Genomic DNA, 19,300 nt, shown 5'->3' with positions numbered 1-19,300 from the left:
CAGCCTCACCAGTGCCCATCATCGCAGCCTGATTGGTGCCCATCAATGCAGCCTCACCAGTGCCCATCAACATAGCCTTTCAAGTACCCATCAATGCAGCCTCACAAGTGCCCATCAACGCAGCCTGATTGTGCCCATCCATGCAGCCTCACCAGTGCCCATCAGCACAGCCTCAACAGTGCCCATCAATGCAGCCTCAACAGTGCCCATCAATGCAGCCTCACCAGTGCTCATCAATGCAGCCTCACTGGTGCCCATCAGCACAGCCTCACCAGTGCCCATCAGCGCAGCCTCAACAGTGCCCATCAATTCAGTCTCAACAGTGCCCATCAATGCAGCCTCACCAGTGCTCATCAATGCAGCCTCACCAGTGCAGCCTTATCGGTGCCCATCAGCACAGCCTCACCAGTGCCCATCAGCGCAGCCTCACCAATGCCCATTAGTGCAGCCCCACCAGGGCCCATCAATGCAGCCTCACCAGTGCTAATCAATGCAGTCTCACCAGTGCCCATCAGCACAGCCTAATAAGTGGCAATCAATGCAGCCTCACCAGTGCCCATCAATGCAGCCTCACCTCACCATGCCCATCAGCGCAGGGAATGAGAGAGGGGAGAGGAAGAGGAGAGCTGGCCAGATCATTACACAGAGTGGAAATTGCCCACTGTGACAGATTTGATTTGAATTGCCCAATGTTCCCAACAGTCACACAAAGTCCCGCCTCCTGGATCGGCTCCTATGATAGGCGTCACATGTCCCGGCATTGGACCAGTGTGCTGTCTATCAAAGGAGCTGATCCAGGAGGTGGAACTTTGTGTGACCATCTGCGGGAGCAAGGTGATTCAAATCAAAGCTTTCATAGCGGGCGACGCCAGCCTCATACCCCACAATGTGTGGCACCTGGTGCGGACTGCCCCCCCCCGTTGGTACGCCACTGGCTCCCCCCCCCCCGCCTCAGCTTGGGATGCCTGGGCATGGTGCACCCTGTGCACCGGCCCAGAATCGGCCCTGTGTGACATGTTTATTCCACGAGGTTAAGGGAGGACAGTGCACATCATTCTCCTAGGCAATTAGAATGCAAGGTTGGTGGGGCAGGACAATTTTGTGTAAAAAAAAAACAAAAAAAAACCAAAAAAAAACCATAATCCATGCAGAGGGCTGGAGAAGAAGGATCATGGTTTAGACTGGTGGCCCTCCAGCTGTTGTAGAACTATAAGTTCCATCATGCCTCTGCCTGAGTCATGCTTGTTACTGTCAACCTTGAAATGCCTCATGGGACTTGTAGTTCGGCAACAGCTGGGGGCCACCAGATGTTTTAAAACCTGTGGTTTAGAGGGTTAAGATCTAGAGTATTAACCCCTTTAGTTCCACTTGCACTGCTGCGCAAATGTAAAAGGGGTGCATGTCTGCATGCCCTCCCACAACTCACAAATGTGAACTTTTCATTAATGTGCATGAAGCTCATTGCATATAGAAAGCATGTGCAGCTTGCTGAGCTTGGTTCCTCTGCACATGTATGGTGTGATCAGGACACCATTGTCAGTGCAGTGCCTCCCCTCCCCCCTCCCAGGACCACACACTCAAACAGCACAGATAGGAAAGTCATATAGAGAGGATTATCTGGTACAGGCGTCTGGACGTGCAGTGGCTGGGAACTCAGCATTCAGCACTGCGGGAGGAGGAAGCAGGAAATAAGCCAGATGCCATCCTAGTGATTGTTACCAGGAGGAAGATGCTGAATTCTCCTTTGCCAATCAGAGGACGTAGCACAATGAAGAGACATGACAGCTGGCCAATCATCTTCCTCTTCATACTAAAAAATGCACAGGCAGGATTCACCTTTCTTTCTGCAGAATGTTAGTGTCTCCTGGCTACTCGGGAGGAGAGGAGGGCAGTGGTGGTCACAGCCACAGCTTAATGCAGCCCCAGGGCAGGCGGCCTACCGGGAAATTTCCCGCTATCCTGGTAGGCCAGTTCGGCCCTGCTGACGAGCGGGGCCGGTGCAGGGCATTCTGGGACCGAAGAGGAAACCGAAGAGGACGCCCTGGCTTCAGCTGCCCACACCTGAGATGGCAGCGCTAGACAAGACATTTTCAAGGTAAGTATTTCTTCTAAAAGGTAAGTGCAACGTGGGACAGATCAGAGGCTATCCATTCTGAAATGCACTAGCCCTGACTGTCCCGGGGGTATTTTTATCTCAAAAATGTTTCTGAGGCCGGAACTCCGCTTCAACTTCTGATCTCCCTCGGGGACATGTGCAGTCAGGGGAGGCAGGTGAGGCAAAGCCTCATCTGCTATTAACATAAAAAAAATGATCAAGCCTCTGGTAGGTAGATGAAGTCCTGCCCCACTACTTGCCAAAATTTGGGGATCCTAGCACCTATGTTTCCGGAGAAACGGGGCTCTGTGCACAGCCTGTCAGAAGCTACATACAGCACAGCCAGTTTAAATACAAACACACGCTGTTTGCAGCAGACTGAGAGGATCAGCTCAGAGTGCCTCTGACTTCTTAAAGCATTGGTCCAAGCTGCCCAATAAAAATGCTGCAGTGGAGGCTCTCCTCTCACTACAGTGTCATAGAAGGGGGCGTGGGTCTAAAAGACACATGCTCCTTTCCAGCCATGCTCTCTTAACTACATGGAAAAAACATGGGTTTATGGGTACAAGGTTTACACATAATCCCATGTTTTTCTCACACAGTTAAGAGGGAGAATCTTCTGCTGAAAAGGTACTTTTTTAAATAAGCATAATAATATATTATTATGCTATATTTTGTAACGTTATAATTTTTTATTTACCTATTTACTGTGAAATTACTGGTTTGAAGTTATAACTTCAAACTTCATTATATGTCCGCTAAGCCATCTGCTTGAGTACAGTTTTTGAAAATATAGTAAAAAACCTTAAAAACAATATATAATAATTAGTTGTATATTACTTACTTATGGTAATTAACCACTTGCCACCCAGGCCAATTCTGACACTTCTATCCTACATGTAAAAATCATCATTTTTTTCATGTAATCATCATTTTTTTCTAGAAAATTGCTCAGAATTCTCAAACATTATACAGTACCTTGCGAAAGTATTCAGCCCCCTTGAACTTTGCGACCTTTTGCCACATTTCAGGCTTCAAACATAAAGATATAAAAACTGTAATTTTTTTGTGAAGAATTAACAACAAGTGGGACACAATCATGAAGTGGAAGGAAATTTATTGGATATTTCAAACTTTTTAAACAAATAAAAAACTGAAAAATTGGGCGTGCAAAATTATTCAACCCCCTTAAAGTGGAGTTCCGGCCACAAAAAAAAATTTCAATAAACATACCCCCGGGACAGTCAGGGCTAGTACATTCCACAATGGCTAGCCTCTGATCTGTCCCGGTTCGCACTTACCTGCAAGAAGAAATACTCACTTTTAAAATTTCTTCTCCAGCGTTGCCATCTCTGTTGTGGGCAGCTGAAGCCAGCGCGATCCTCTTCTGCGTCCTCTTCCGTGTCTTCTTCTCAAAGAATGCGCCTTCACCGGCCCCTCTCGTCACTTCCTGTGTGGCGCCGCATTCCTCCACAGCTTCTGGGCATGCCGGAAATGACGAGCAGGCCCCGTGCCGTTGCATTGATTCCTGGGAGCGATGACGTTCAGCTCCCAGGAATCATTGCAAACCGGAAGTGACGGCGCGGGCCGCGGCTGCCGAGGAAGGAAGTGGAAGACAGGTGAGTATATCTTTCTACAATTACAAGGTAAGTAAAAAAAAAAAACCCTAACTATCCATTTCCTTTTCAGATGAAGACAAGCAAGCGGATGGCCACAAAATCGGTTATGTCGATTTTGTGGCCGGAACTCCGCTTTAAGTTAATACATTGTATCGCCACCTTTTGCTGCGATTACAGCTCTAAGTCGCTTGGGGTATGTTTCTATCAGTTTTGCACATCGAGAGACTGAAATTTTTGCTCATTCCTCCTTGCAAAACAGCTCGAGCTCGGTGAGGTTGGATGGAGAGTGTTTGTGAACAGCAGTTTTCAGTTCTTTCCACAGATTCTCTATTGGATTCAGGTCTGGACTTTGACTTGGCCATTCTAACACCTGGATATGTTTTTTGTGAACCATTCCATTGTAGATTTTGCTTTATGTTTTGGATCATTGTCTTGTTGGAAGACAAATCTCCGTCCCAGTCTCAGGTCTTTTGCAGACTCCATCAGGTTTTCTTCCAGAATGGTCCGGTATTTGGCTCCATCCATCTTCCCATCAATTTTAACCATCTTCCCTGTCCCAGCTGAAGAAAAGCAGGCCCAAACCATGATGCTGCCACCACCATGTTTGACAGTGGGGGATGGTGTGTTCAGGGTGATGAGCTGTGTTGCTTTTACGCCAAACATAACGTTTTGCATTGTTGCCAAAAAGTTTGATTTTGGTTTCATCTGACCAGAGCACCTTCTTCCACATGTTTGGTGTGTCTCCCAGGTGGCTTGTGGCAAACTTTAAACGACACTTTTTATGGATATCTCTAGGAAATGGCTTTCTTCTTGCCACTCTTCCATAAAGGCCAGATTTGTGCAGTATACGACTGATTGTTGTCCTATGGACAGAGTCTCCCACCTCAGCTGTAGATCTCTGCAGTTCATCCAGAGTGAGTTAACAAAGTTTGAAATATCAAATAAATTTCGTTCCACTTCATGATTGTGTTGTCCCACTTGTTGATTCTTCCCAAAAAATTACAGTTTTATATCTTTATGTTTGAAGCCTGAAATGTGGCAAAAGGTCGCAAAGTTCAAGGGGGCCGAATACTTTCTCAAGGCACTGTATATATTTTTAGTTGGACTGTTTTACCATTTGTATTAAATTGTCCTGCATTTCACCTTTTAGTAAATAACCCTGAATCCTTTATTGTTTACTTGCTTATTACTGAATATTACTGTTATATTTCTGGCTGCAGAAAAAAAAAGAGACCTGTTTTTTATTTTTTTTTTTACAATCTTTATTGTCATCTTTGCTAGTATAATTGTTTCCAGCATCAACAAAAAGGGTGACTAAAAAACATCTTGAAGGGGCAGCGTTTTTTAATATTTTTGTTAAATGAGTATAACTAGTAGAACTGCAATTGCCTACATAATGAGAATCGAATACGTAACTTGTGAATATGTAACCTGTGTGTATCTGGCTCTGATACTAGCCAGTGCCTCACCAAGCCACTGACCTCACTGCACGTCCATAATCTGCCTGACTTTTTCTGCTCATCGGCTTTCCTTATTGTTAGTATATTTTATGTGTGGCCCAAAACAATTCCTCTTCTTCAAATGTGGCTCAGGAAAACCAAAAGGATGGACACCCCTGATCTATATAAATGTTATCTGTATCAATAAAATGTTTTCTTATTTTTTATATGAGTGTTGTAATTTTGAAGTCCAGTTTACTTGCTCATGTCTTTTCTTTTTTTTTTATAACAAGTATGTATGGTATATTATTTTTTTTTTTTTAGTCTTCTGTAGTACATTTTCAAATTAACCACTTAACGACCAGCCACGTAGATCTACGTCGGCTGACTTTGAGTGGTTATACCGGGATGATGCCTCTAGCTAGAGGCATCATCCCGGTACCGTTGTTTGAAGCCGACGGTCGGCTTTCCGTCGGTAACGTTCGATGCGGCTCGGGAGCCGCTCGATCGTTACCCGGGGGGGCGGGAGGGGACGCCCCCCCCCTCCCGCCGCCTTCCGCGGCTTTGCTCGGGCTCCCGTTCCACCGGGAGCCCCGAGCACCCAGCCGGCGCGTCCGCCGGCTGGATGGAGTCCCGATGAATGCCGGAAACGGCTTCGATCGGGGCTCCGATGACGTAACCCGGAGGCGGCGTCCATGACGTCACTTCCGGGTTAGTGTGCTGCAAAAGGCGGCAGATTTGAAAAACGGCTGTATGCAAAAATGCCGTTTTCGGCGTTGTGCATACAGGGAAGTGTAGTGGAGAGGTCTAGGGTCTTTTAGACCCTCGATCCCTCCATAAAGTGTACCTGTCACACATATTGGTGTCACAAGGGATGTTTACATTGCTTGTGACAGCAATAAAAGTGATCAGATTTTTTTTTTTTAAAAAAAAACCTGTAATAAAGTTAAAAAAAAAGAAAAAAAAAAATAGGAAAAAAAAAAAAAAAATTTAGCCGCCCCCGTCACCGTTAGCTCGCGCACAAAAAAAAAAACGTATACGCAAGTCGAGCCGCAAATGAAATCACTGTTCAAACCACACATTTGAGGTATCGCCGCGATCGCCAGAGCGTGGGCAATAATTTAAAAAAAAGAGCTGCACTCTATCTCTAAACTGGTAACCGTTAAATAAATTTAAAGCATCGCAGATTGAAATCTCTATTGACCGTAGTTTGTCGCCATCCCACGGGGGGGCGCAATTTTAAACCGTAACATGTTTGGTATCTATTTACTCGGCGTGACATCATCTTTCACAATATACAAAAAAAATGGGCTAACTTTACTGTTTAGTATTTTTTAAATGCAGTGAAATGTGATTTTTCAAATTTTTTCCAAAAAAATGGCGTTTTAAAGACCGCTGCGCAAATAGCGCGTGACAAAAATTTTTGCAATGACCGACATTTTATTCTCCAGAGTCTTTGCTAAAAAAAATATATATATAATGTTTGGGGGTTCTAAGTAGTTTTCTAGGAAAAAATACTGGTTTTAACTTGTGAACAAAAAGTGTCCGAAATAGGGCTGGGGGTAAAGTGGTTAAATAGGAATTACTCTTTAAATATCTGTAAATATTTTGTAAACACTTTTATTTAAAAAAAATATGTCAAATATTAAAAACTCAAAAAACATATAAATTGTTTGATTTATTTTGAAATCAAATTGACAATTCAATATACATTCCCTTCATAAAGAGCTATATTGTACAGTACTGCTTTTTCTTAAAAAAAAAAATACCAGTTCTCTGGCTATCTTTGGTCTCAGGCCCAAAACAAGCCAAGAAACAAGTTTTCAAAAATGTAAAAACACCTCTTTTAAATTAACCTAACACCACCGTGTGTTCCTAGCTGGTGCCTTTTCCCATAGTGGACTGGTGACCAGCACTGACCAGTCACTTTGTTGTGACCTCACCAAGCTGCTGTAGTTCTGAAGCCTGAGAGGACCTCATCACTGGACAGCCAATGAGAAGTTTCACCCAGGCACAATGTGCACATCCCAAAAAAAAATACTTTGCATTGCAGAAAGAGAAAAAAAACTTAGAAAAGATGGTGTCCTTTTTTCTCTTTTTTTTAATAGCATGGCAATTCATTAAAAGGGTAGAGGAATAGTTGAACCTGGAGAACAGCTTTAAAGTTGACTTCCAGCTACTTTGTAAAAACTGCAGGAATACCATAGGTTACGTCTAACTAGCTGCCTGCTGCCTGGAAGACATTCCTTTTATTCACATCTGACAGGTTTATTGTGGAGGATAACTTCCGGAGCTCCCATGCTGCTCCCTGTGGTCTCAGTTCCTTTAAGAGCAGAATCACTGAAACTGCTTTGCCGGCCCCTCCCCTCCTTCTGCCCATTCACGGAAGCCTTTGTATTATGCAAACTCATTTATAAAATACAAAAGCTTTGGTGAATTGACAGCAGGAAGGGGGGGGGGGGGGGTGTGACAGGCAATTCTGCTTTGTGTGCTTCTCTTCTCTCACAGCCAAAGTGTATCCTCCAGGATTGCAGTGAACCTGTCACATATACTGTAATAAATAGAGATAAGTCCCAGAGGTAACACACACCTAATTTGACTTATCTCATAGTATGCCTCCACTTTTTCCAAAGTTGTTGAATTCCTGGAATTAAGCTTTAATGCTAGAAAAAATATAATGAATATCAGGAAGCTAGCACTTGGTTCCTTCTAAATGAGTTTAATGATGTAATGAGTTAAAGCGGTTGTATCATCACAAAAAAAACAAAAACAAACCCTGCAGGACAAAGGCATAATGAGCTAGTATGCATCACATACTAGCTCATTATGAAATACTTACCTTAGAACAAAGCCCGGACACCGCTGAGGGAGCTGTCATGTTCCATCAGCATCTCTTCCGGGTTCGGCGGCTCCGGTGCTGTGAGTGGCAGGAGCCGCGATGACGTCACTCCCTCGCATGCGCGCAGGAGGTCACTTTCTGGCACGGAGCCAGCAAGAAGCTCTGAAGGTCCGCCGGACCTTCAGAGCGCATGCGCCGCTGGTGTCAGCGGCTGCATGCAGGGTGAGTATGTCCTAAACCGTGCAGGTTTAGGAGATATTTATTTTACCTACAGGTAAGCCTTAATATAGGCTTACCTGTATGTAACATTTAAGTATACTCCGATACTACCACTTTAAATGAGTAAAAATCAGTTTAAAAAGAGTTTAATTATCTTTTTTGGCATTCCCAATGATGAGATCTCTGTACTCGTACGTTCCGAGAATCTACAGCGATAATTATGAGAGAGTTCCTTCCTTCTGATTTTTTATTTTATATTTTGATGACTACAACCATTGGGTAGCAGGGCAATGAGATACCAAGGTTGGTGGGAACTGAACCAGCAACCATGCAAGGAAGAACTAAAGTATGTAAACTTACAAAATTTTCCATGTTGGCCATATTAACCAATAATATCCCAAATTTTCATTTTGGTAGAGTGGGACACAAAATGAATTAAAGCTGAACTACAGGCAAACCTCTAGGTACCCAGTTGAAATACACATATATAAACTGTGAACTTATCCCCCAAAGGATTTGGAATCCTGACTAGTCACTGATGTGATTCAAACCCCTCTGCCAAAGTGCCTCCACTTTCTCTGTTATAACCACTTGCTGACCGCTCACAATGAGCGTACTGCGGCAAAGTGGTTCGTTATCGTCCAGCGACGTAGGTCTACGTTGCTGGACTCCTCCCCCTGTGGGCGGCGCACTCCCGCTGTATTCAGTCACAGCGGGAGTCGGGCCAGGGGAGGAGCGGTGGTGATCACAGGGGGATCGAGTGTGGAGATCCGCCCGCTTTGTTTACACATCTCCTAAGTGACAGGCAGGGACAGATTACAGGATTCAGCATAGCTGAACCTGCGATCTGTCCCTGTGTCACACAGTCCCCTACCCCCACACACGTCAGTAAGCACCAGGCATACATTAACCCCTTGATCACCAATAAAAGTTAACCCCTTCCCTGCCAGTGTCATTTTTACAGTAACAGTGCATATTTATAGCACTGATTACTGTAGTAATGTCACTGGTACCCCCAAAAGTGTAAAAAAATGTCAGTCAAGGGTCCGATCTGTCCCCCGCAATGTCCCAGTCCCGCAAAAAAAATTGCAAATCGCCGCCATTACTAGTTAAAAAAAATAAAAAAATGACATAAATTTCCCGTAGTTAGTAGCTGCTAGTTAGTAGTAACTTTTGCGCAAACCAATCAAAATATGCTTATTGCGATTTTTTTTTTACCAAAAATATGTAGCAGAAAACAAATTGGCCTAAAATGTTAAAAAAAATTAGATTTTTACATTTTTTTGGGGGGGGAATTTCATATAAAAAAATGTGAAAAATATTGTTATTTTTTCAAAATTGTCGCTCTTTTTTTGTTTATAGCGCAAAAAGTAAAAATTGCACAGGTGATCAAATACCACCAAAAGAAAGCTCTATTTGTGGGGAAAAAAGGACATAAATTTAATTTAGGTACAGCATCGCACGACCGCGCAATTGTCGGTTAAAATAATGCAGTGCCGAATCGCAAAATATGGCCTGGTCAGGAATGGGGTAAAATCTTCTGGTCTTAAAGCGGTTAAAAATACGCTCATTGAGAATTTTTTTGTCAAAGACATGTAGCTAAATACATTTTGGCCTAAATATATGACAAAAATTGAATATATTGGATATTTTTTAACTGTCAAAGTAGAAAAATATTGTTATTTTTTCAAAATTGTCGCTTTTTTTTTATTAATATCGCAAAAAATGAAAAGCGCAGAGGTGATCAAATACCACCAAAAGAAAGCTCTGTTTGTGGGGAAAAAAAGGACGTAAATTTTGTTTGGTTACGGCGTTGCATGACCGCGCAATTGTCAGTTAAATTCACACAGTGCCGAATCGCAAAAAGTGGCCTGGACGTAAAGCAGGAAAATCCTCCAGTCCTAAAGTGGTTACGGAATTCAGTGCTGTCAAAACCCTGCCCTCATCATGTTGACAGTAAAGGTCAATGGAGAGCAAAGATTCAGCAACACAAATCGTAAACTCTGCTCTGTACTTTTGTCAGCATGTTCCCTGTCGGCACATGTACATTCAGCACAATTTGATTGGCTACTAGTTCTGTCTCTCCCTCCTGCAGTTTGATAAACTGCTGTGTAGGGGACAACAGGAGGCGATTATCAAGACAGAATAAGGTACTCATGCTAGTGGTATGTAAAAATACATTTAATTCTTTTTAAGGCATATATAACTGCATTCAATTATGTTTTTTACACTTGCCTGGGGTCATCTTTAACAAATTCATTTGCATCAAAGACACATTCCATTCACAAAAGTGGTTGCAAAAGCCCAAATATGTACAATAGTTTTAGCATTAGCTGTTGTCAATGAGTTAAGTCCCGGTTCACACTGATCCGACTTGTCAGGCGACTTGGTAGCTTCCAATGTTCCAATGGAACCATTCTAATCAGAGCGACTCAAGTCGCTCCGACTTAGAAAAAGGTTCCTGCACTATTTTTTGGCAAAGTCGGAGCGACTTGCATTGACTTCTATTATGAGAAGTCGTTGCAAGCGACGCTGAAGTCGCGCTGCACGGGCGTGTTAACCGTCTCTAATATTAGTATATTGATGTGTTTTCTTTTCTTTTAATTTTGATACAGAGGACAAAATAAGCTGTTTCAACTCCATGTCCCCCCTGGGAAGATTCCAAATGATGAGAAAAGTATCATTTCTCTACCGTAAAAAAACACACACATTAGGAATCAGAAAAAGAATCATGACATGAGGTATCTCTGGACATTTTCTTTTCAGAAATAGAAGGTTCATGACTTTCTACTTTTCTTCTCTTCAAAATTCTAGAAGGGTGACCACCCCCAGAAATTGGTTGATTTCTGCCTTCCATCAGGTCTTTCGCACTACATAGGGGTCCGTGCACTTTAACTGTCTTTCCAAATTTAGAGTAATCGACAGAGTATCTGCCCTCTTCTTCTGTAACAATGGGGACAAAACGATGACCCCAAATAATTTCTTCAGGCAAGTAAGACGTTCTGGCCTGGGTTGTTATACCTGTTGTTTCTACTACTCCTTCCAGTATGGCTACCACTTCTAAATCCTGTTGGCAGAGGTCATAAGCTGAGAAATTGTATAGAGGACTCTTTTCGTCAATTGTGTGGCTTATTATAAGTGGTGAAACTAAGAAAATAGAATTTGTTCCAACAGGGTTTTCTACTTGAATGTCTACCTGAGAGATTGGGATGACCTCACCTTCAGTGGTTGTGGTCTTCTTGACCACCTGGATCTTGATTGAAGCACTAATGATCATACTCTTGCGTAGGTCACCTACTCTGAACATGAAACGGTACTTGCCATCCCGACAGGCTATAACAGCATGTTTACTAAATATTAAAGTCTCAGCCCTACGGTTAGCCTGAGCCGTCTTCATAAAAATACATCCCAACATGACAGCATTGATGATCAAGCCAGATATATTCTGGATGATGAGAATCGTTATAGCCAAGGGACATTGTTCTGTAACCATACGACCTCCAAAGCCAATGGTCACCTGAACCTCAATTGAGAAAAGAAAGGCTGAAGTAAAGGACTGAATGTTAGTGACGCAAGGTGTGGAACTGCTGCGTTTGGGATCAAGATCTCCATGGGCAAAGGCAATAAGCCACCAGGCCATAGCAAACATCATCCAGCTGCATATAAATGTCATTGTGAAGATTAGCAGGCTATGCTGCCACCTGAGGTCTACCATAGTGGTGAAGATATCTTGGAGGAAACGTCCCTGTTCACGGATATTCTTATGTGCCACATTGCAGGCACCATTCTTAGCCACAAAGCGGGCTTTTCTGGTCTTGCTTCTATATTGAGGTTGGGCATCCTTATCTTCTGCAAGCCTAGTTATCAAGTATTCTTCATGGATCAAGCCTTTCCGGGCAAGCATGTTTATAAAGTGAAAAAGGTGTGGATTGCCTTTTTAGAAATGGCACTTTATCTGTAAAAAGGGAAATTACTGAATTACAAAACTGTATATAAGTACCAACTAATTTCACAGAAAAATACACATAGCTTATATTGGGAACAATCAATCTTTGATAATTAAACTCTACTATAAAATATAGAGGAGGTAATTTGAGTGTTCCATACCAATTTGCAAGAAACAAGTAACTGTAGGAGCTGAGAGATATAGCACGTCTCCAGATGATACACAGACATGCTCTATGCTGAATTAAAGCAGTAAGGCATGCTGAAGGGGGAAATGTGAGGGGGTCATCAATGTACAGGGAGACTCTGCTTTGGACACAAGTGGAAAGGGAGACTCTGCTGGGGACACAAATGGATAGAGACACTCTTCTGGGGACAGAAATGGACAGAGACACTCTTCTGGGGACAGAAATGGACAGAGACACTCTGCTAGGGATATAAATGGACATATAAAAGTTGACATGGAGACTCTGCTGGGGACCTGGGTGGACAGGAAGACTCTGCTTGGTACACAAGTGGAAAGGGAGACTCTGCTGGGGACAAAAATGGACAGGGAGGCTCTGCTGGGGACACAAATGGACAGGGAGGCTCTGCTGGGGACACAAGTGGACAGAGACACTCTTCTTGGGGGCACAAATGGACAGAGACACTCTGCTGGGGATATAAGCGGACAGGGAGACTTTGCTGGGGACCCAGGTGGATAGGATGCTCTGCTGGGGACACTAGTGGACGAGAAACAAATTAACAGAGAGACTCCGCTGGGGGCACAAGTGGACAGGCACACTCTGCTGGGGACACAAATGGACAGAGAGATTCTGCTGCAGACACAAGTGGACAGGGAAGCTCTACTGGGACACTCTGCTGGGGACATAAGTGAACAGGGACACTAGTGGACAAGGACACTGTGCTGGGGAAACAAATGAACAGAGAGACTCTGCTTGGGGTACAAATGGACAGTCATCCTCTGCTGGGGACACAAATGGACAGAGAGACTCTGCTGGCGACACAAATGGGCAGGGAGGCTCTACTGGGGACACAAATGGACAGGGAAGCTCTGCTGGGGACACAAATGGACAGAGACACTCTTCTTGGGGGCACAAATGGACAGAGACACTCTGCTGGGGATATAAGCGGACAGGGAGACTTTGATGGGGACCCAGGTGGCTAGGATGCTCTGCTGGGGACATAAGTGAACAGAGACGCTCTGCTGGGGACACTAGTGAACGAGAAACAAATGAACAGAGAGACTCCGCTGGGGGCACAAGTGGATAGGCACACTCTGCTGGGGACACAAATGGACAGAGAGATTCTGCTGCAGACGCAAGTGGACAGGGAAGCTCTACTGGGACACTCTGCTGGGGACATAAGTGAACAGCGACACTAGTGGACAAGGACACTGTGCTGGGGAAACAAATGAACAGAGAGACTCTGCTTGGGGTACAAATGGACAGGCACCCTCTGCTGGGCACACAAATGGACAGAGAGACTCTGCTGGCGACACAAATGGGCAGGGAGATACTTATGGAGACGCAAGTGAACAGAAAGACTCTGCTTGGGGACACCAATAGACAGTGACACTCTGCTGGGGAAACAAATGGACAGGGACACTCTGCTAGGGACACAAGTGAACAGGAAGACTCTTCTGGGGACACAAATGGCCAGGAACACTCTGCTGAGGACACAGGTGAACAAGGACATTCTGCTGGGTACATGTGTGGACAGGGTGTCTTTGCTAGGGACACAAATGGACAGACAGATTTTGCTGGGGACCCAGGTGCACAAGGAGACTCTGCAGGGGACACAACAGAATGGTGATGCTGTGCTGGGGACACAAATGGATAGGAACAATCTGATGGGGACACAAATGGACAGGAACAATCAGATAGGGACACAAGTGGACAGGGACACTCTGCTGGGGTCACAGCTGGACAGAAAGACTCTGCTGGGGACACAAGTTGACAGAGACACTCTTCTGGGGATGCAAGTGGACAGGGACACTCTTCTGGAGACACAAGTGGACAGGGACACTCTTTTAGGGACACACGTGGACAGGGATACTCTGCTGGGAAAACAAATGGACAGGGACACTCTGCTAGGGACACAAGTGAACAAGAAGACTCTCCTGGGGACACAAGGGGCCAGGGACACCCTGCTTTGGACATAAGTGAACAGGGACACTCTGCTGGGTACGTATGTAAGCAGGGTGTCTCTGCTGGAGACACAAATAGATGAGGAGACTCTGCTGGGGACCCAGGTGGACAGCAAGACTCTGCTGGGGACACAAGAGGATGATGATGCTCTGCTGGGGACACAGATGGACAGGAAAAATCTGATGGGGACACAAATGGCCAGGGACAATCTGATGGGGACACAAGGGGACAGAGACACACTGCTAGGGACACAACTGGACAGGAAGACTATGCTAGGGACAGAGACACTCTTTTGGGGACACAAGTGGAGAGGTGTACTGGACAGGAAGACTATGCTAGAGACACAAGTGGACAGAGACACTCTTTTGGGGACAAAGTGGAGAGGGATACTCTGCTAGGGACATAAAGGGAAACAGAGACTCTACTGGGGACATAAATGGATAGAGACACTCTGCTGAGGACATACATGAACAGGGATACTCTGCTGGGGTCACTAGAGGGCAGGAACACTCTGCTGGGGACACAAATGGACAGAAAGATTCTGCTGGGGACACGAGTGGACAGGGACGCACCTATGGAGACACAGATGATAGGAACAATCTGATGGAGACACAGATGGACAGGAACAATCTGATAGAGACACAGATGGACAGGAACAATCCGATGGGGACACAGATGGACAGAGAGAGCCTGATGGTGACACAGATGAGCATGGAGAATCTGATGGAGACACAAATGGACAAGGGGACTCTGCTGGGGACACAGATGTATCAAGAGATTCTGATGAGACACACAAATGTATCAAGAGACTCTTATGGGGGACACAAATGTACTGGGAGACAAGATGTTTGTTTGTTCCGCCTTTAATAAAGGCTTAAATTTGTTTTGACTGTCTTCACTTTGTTTTGCCAAAGTTCTTTTTCTTTTGTTCAGAATCTTATCATGCCAATTACAAAAAAAGAAAAATAACTTTATATATACATTTAAAAATCACAGATTTTTTTTACACCGTGAAAATTTGTAAAATACACAATGTTGCCTTCCTACTGAAAAGTTTGGAGACCCCTGTATTAAAGTATAACAGGCAAACTTCTTTTTTTGTTTTAGACAGAGTGAGAAATATTAGAACACCTGTCCAGTGTTAGGGAGATTCATTCGCTATTTGTCCTGGTGACGATTATGACCAAAAGTTTCCAGGAAAGTAAAAAAAAAAGTAGAGCTTCCTGAACATCTGTCAATTCTATGCATTGCAATGTCTTGTGATGTGCTGCATTGTGCTGACATACAAAGCAGTAAGTTGCACTATATTTTTATGGGGGGGGGGGGCATAACACCGCACATGAATGTTATGAACAGGTCATACAGTAAAAAATAGTTGTCTATGGGCCCTAGTATTGAGCCTGCATGCGTCTCAACAGACATGGTTAAACCTTCTATTGTTTATATCTTTTCAGCACTTCAGAGGTGACATGGGAGTCCTTCTCCTTGGTAGATTTTTCACTTATTTTATAATACAGAAGTGGAGTAGAAAGAGCCCAATGTGAATAGTTACACACAAAACACCAGAGTGCATAGTAAGGGCTTATTCACACTCGCCTCATTGGGCTGTGTTGAACAGTGTTGCCCAACTCAGTCCCAACACATAGGCAAGGCAATTTACCCTATGCCTTGTTTCAGTTCACACCAAGATGTTAAAAAAAAGTAGGACGGGTTGCATTTTTATGTAGTGCAGCTCATTGCAACAAATTACAAAATAACATTTCATTCAACTGTATGTATCACAATGCAGCATGCTTCTGTGTATAAAGTTGAATGAAATATAATTTTTGGCATTACAATAAAGTTTAAAAAATAAAAATAGAATTTGTAATGCATCATAGGGCCCTACACAATGTACACTAGTAGCTGCATATTATACAGAACATAACGGGCACCAATTGGTGTGAATGGGTCCTATAAAAATCCAGAAAATACCATGATAAAAACATGCTGCTGAAATTCCTAAAAAATATAGGAAGTCAGCTTGTGACTCACAACATCAAATGCCACCTTCAATTGAAATACATTTGAGTACATAGCTAGGTAATTATTTGGGTAGAATAACTGTTCAATAAAATATGCAAGAGACAAGAACAAACAACTGTACAATTAAAATTGTTTCAGGTTCTCATGTACCCGCGCAGAATCAGTGTCTATGATCATGTTACAGGACCCAGGAACAAATGTCTGTCATCTGTAGTGAAATATAGAAAGCTCAGATCAGGTTTGGGTTAGATCATGCCAGCCTGCTTTCAGCACCAGGGACAGATCTAGGTATCGTTTGAGGGCTTAAAAGATGCTGTTTGGCATCTGGAGTAGAAAGGCTGGGGTTGCAGCCTGTCCCTTATCTATTGTACATCCCTATACAGGAGGTGGGGTGTCTTATCTATTGTGCATCCCCAAAGAGGAGTTTGCATCCCTTATCTATTCTGCACTCTTATTGGAAAGCTGGGGTCCTCTATATATTCTGCATCCCCATAGAAGTTATTGGGGCTCTAATCTAATGTGCATCCCCATAGAGGAGCCGGGGGCTTTATCTAATATGCTTCCCCATAGAGGAGCCTGTGGTTTTGTCTATTGTGCATCCCTATAGAGGAGGTGGGGTGTCTTATGTATTGTGCATCCCCAAAGAGGAGTTTGCATCCCTTATCTATTCTGCACTCTCATTGGGAAGCTGGGGTCCTCTATATATTCTGCATCCCCATAGAAGATATGGGGCTCTAATCTAATGTGCATCCCCATAGAGGAGCCAGGGGCTTTATCCAATATGCTTCCCCATAGAGGAGCCGGGGGTTTTATCTATTGTGCATCCCCATTAAGACGCTGGGAAGTCTTATCTATTGTCCATTCCCATAGAGGAGCTGGGATCCCTAAATGTTGGGGTGCCTTATTTATTGTATATCTTCAAAGTGGAACTGGGGTTCTTTATTGCGCATTCCATAGAGGAGCGAGGGTCTGTTATCTATTGTAAATCCCCATGAAGGATCTGGGGTACCCTATCTATTGTACATTCCCGTGGAGAGGCAAGGGTCTCTTATCTATTGTACATCTTTGTAGTGGGACTGGGGCCCCTTATTTATTGTGCATCCCATAGAAGTACTGGGGTCCCTTATGGTCTGTGCATTCCCATAGAGGAGCTGGGGTGTTTTATCTATTGGGTATTCCCATAGTGGAACTAGTGTACGTTATCTATTGTGCTTTCTCATAGTGAAGGTTGGGATGAATAATTTATTGTGCATTTACATAATGAAGCTGGGGTTCACAGAGGAGATAGGAAGGCTTATATATTGAGCATCTCCATAGTGGAGCTGGGGTGTCTTATCTATTGTGGATTCTCATAGTAAAGCTGTGGTGCCTTATGTATTGTACATAGCCATACAGGAGATGGGTGTCTTATCTATTGTGCATCCCCATAGAGGAGCTGGGGTGCTTTATCTATTGTGCATCCCCTAGAGAAGCTGGGGTGCCTTATCTAATGTGCATCCCCATTGAGAAGTTGTGATCCCTTATCTATTGTGCATCCCTATCAAAGAGCTGGGGTGTCTAATCTATTGATTATCCTCATAGAGGAGCTGGGGTGTCTTAGCTATTGAGTATCCCCATAGAGGAGCTGGGGTGTCTAATTTTTGGTGCAACCCCATTAAGGAACTTGGGGGTGTAATCTAGTGTATATCTTCATAGAGGAGTTAAGGTACCTTATACATTGAGCATCCCCATAAAGGAGCTGGGGTGTCCTATCTATTGTGCATTCTCATAGTTGAGATCGGTGCCAAATGTATTGTGCATCCCCATAGAGAAGCTGAGGTGCCTTATCTATTGTACAGGCCCACAGAGGAGCTGGGGTGTCTTATCGACTGTACATCCCCACAGAGGAGCTAGGATGCCTTATATGTTAAGTATCCCCACAGAGGAGCTGGGGGTGTCTTATTTATTGTTTTTTACTCATAGAAGAACCAGGGTGCCTTATTTATTGTACATACCCATACAGAATCTGGGTGTCTTTTCTATTGTGTGTCCTCATAGAGGGGCTGGGGTGTCTTATCTGTTGAGCAATCCCGTAGAAGAGTAGGGGTGTCCTATCTATTGTGCCTCACTATGGAGGAGCTGGGATGTCTTATACATTGTGCATCCTCCTAGAAAAGATGGGTGTCTTATCTACTGTGCATCCCCATACAGGAGCTGGAGTATCTCATATATTGTGGATCCCTCATAGAGAAGCTGGAGTCCTCCATCTGTTAAGCATCCCCATAGATGAGCTGTGGTCCCTTATCTATTAAGCATCCCCATAGATGAGCTGTGGTCCCTTATCTATTAAGCATCCCCATAGAAGAGCTGGGGTGCAGCAGCACTTGGCCTCTCCACTGGCTGCAATCAATTATTAACTGGGATGCAGGACGGAAGCCGGAACAATGCAGACAAGGGGCACCTGCTGGAGCAATCCATTGTGTGATTGTGTTTTCTTACCTTGTCATCCAGAGAAATCTGCAGGCATCGGGGATCTGTTGAATTTGGGATCAGATCTTCTCCCCCTCTATGCAGGGTGGATGGTACAGTCTAGTGTCCCCAGTATATGTATATATGGAGGATGCACAGGCTGTTGCTGCTGATTCAGTGTGGTTTCTGTGGTTGCACTCTCCCATTGGCTGGATGAGGAGGTTGTTATCATATGACAGTAAATTGTGTTCCTGCAGGCTAGGTACAATGTGCACTGCTGAGCCCTCCCCTTCCATTTCATCTGTCATTCAGCTGCTACGGTGCAAGCCTTTTAACAAAGATGTTGCGCTCCAGGAACAATTGTTTCCAATTCAGCCGAATATAATTGCATGGAGACACGACTGCCTGAGACAGATGATAGTCTATATTTAGAATCTTTTGGAGAGCTAAAGACTAATATCATTTAAAGGATTCTAATAAAGATAAATATGAAAAATATCATTCATATGAATAAGCCCATC

The 19,300-nt window shown here is 44.0% G+C and overlaps 1 protein-coding gene across 1 annotated transcript; it reads right to left on the bottom strand.

Annotated features, from left to right (window-relative positions):
* Positions 1–10,838: 10,838 nt before the first annotated feature.
* Positions 10,839–18,985, bottom strand: LOC309567713 (ATP-sensitive inward rectifier potassium channel 11-like). Its single transcript, XM_082273154.1, has 2 exons — positions 18,810–18,985; positions 10,839–12,166 (listed from the first exon to the last, which is right to left on the bottom strand). Exon 2 carries the CDS (start codon positions 12,113–12,115, stop codon positions 10,922–10,924), a length of 1,194 nt encoding a protein of 397 aa, XP_082129280.1. The 5' UTR covers positions 12,116–12,166; positions 18,810–18,985; the 3' UTR covers positions 10,839–10,921.
* Positions 18,986–19,300: the final 315 nt, after the last annotated feature.

The sequence above is a fragment of the Pelophylax lessonae genome, assembly GCF_965119305.1.
Source record: "Pelophylax lessonae genome assembly, chromosome: 12".
In the NCBI taxonomy this organism is placed as follows: Eukaryota; Metazoa; Chordata; class Amphibia; order Anura; family Ranidae; genus Pelophylax; species Pelophylax lessonae.
Note: the sequence above shows the minus strand (reverse complement) of the source record. Positions and strands in the feature narration are given on the sequence as shown.

Bases quoted from the DNA above. Each gene is read 5' to 3' on its own strand.
- LOC309567713 (XM_082273154.1), bottom strand. From the start codon at position 12,115: ATGCTTGCCCGGAAAGGCTTGATCCATGAAGAATACTTGATAACTAGG.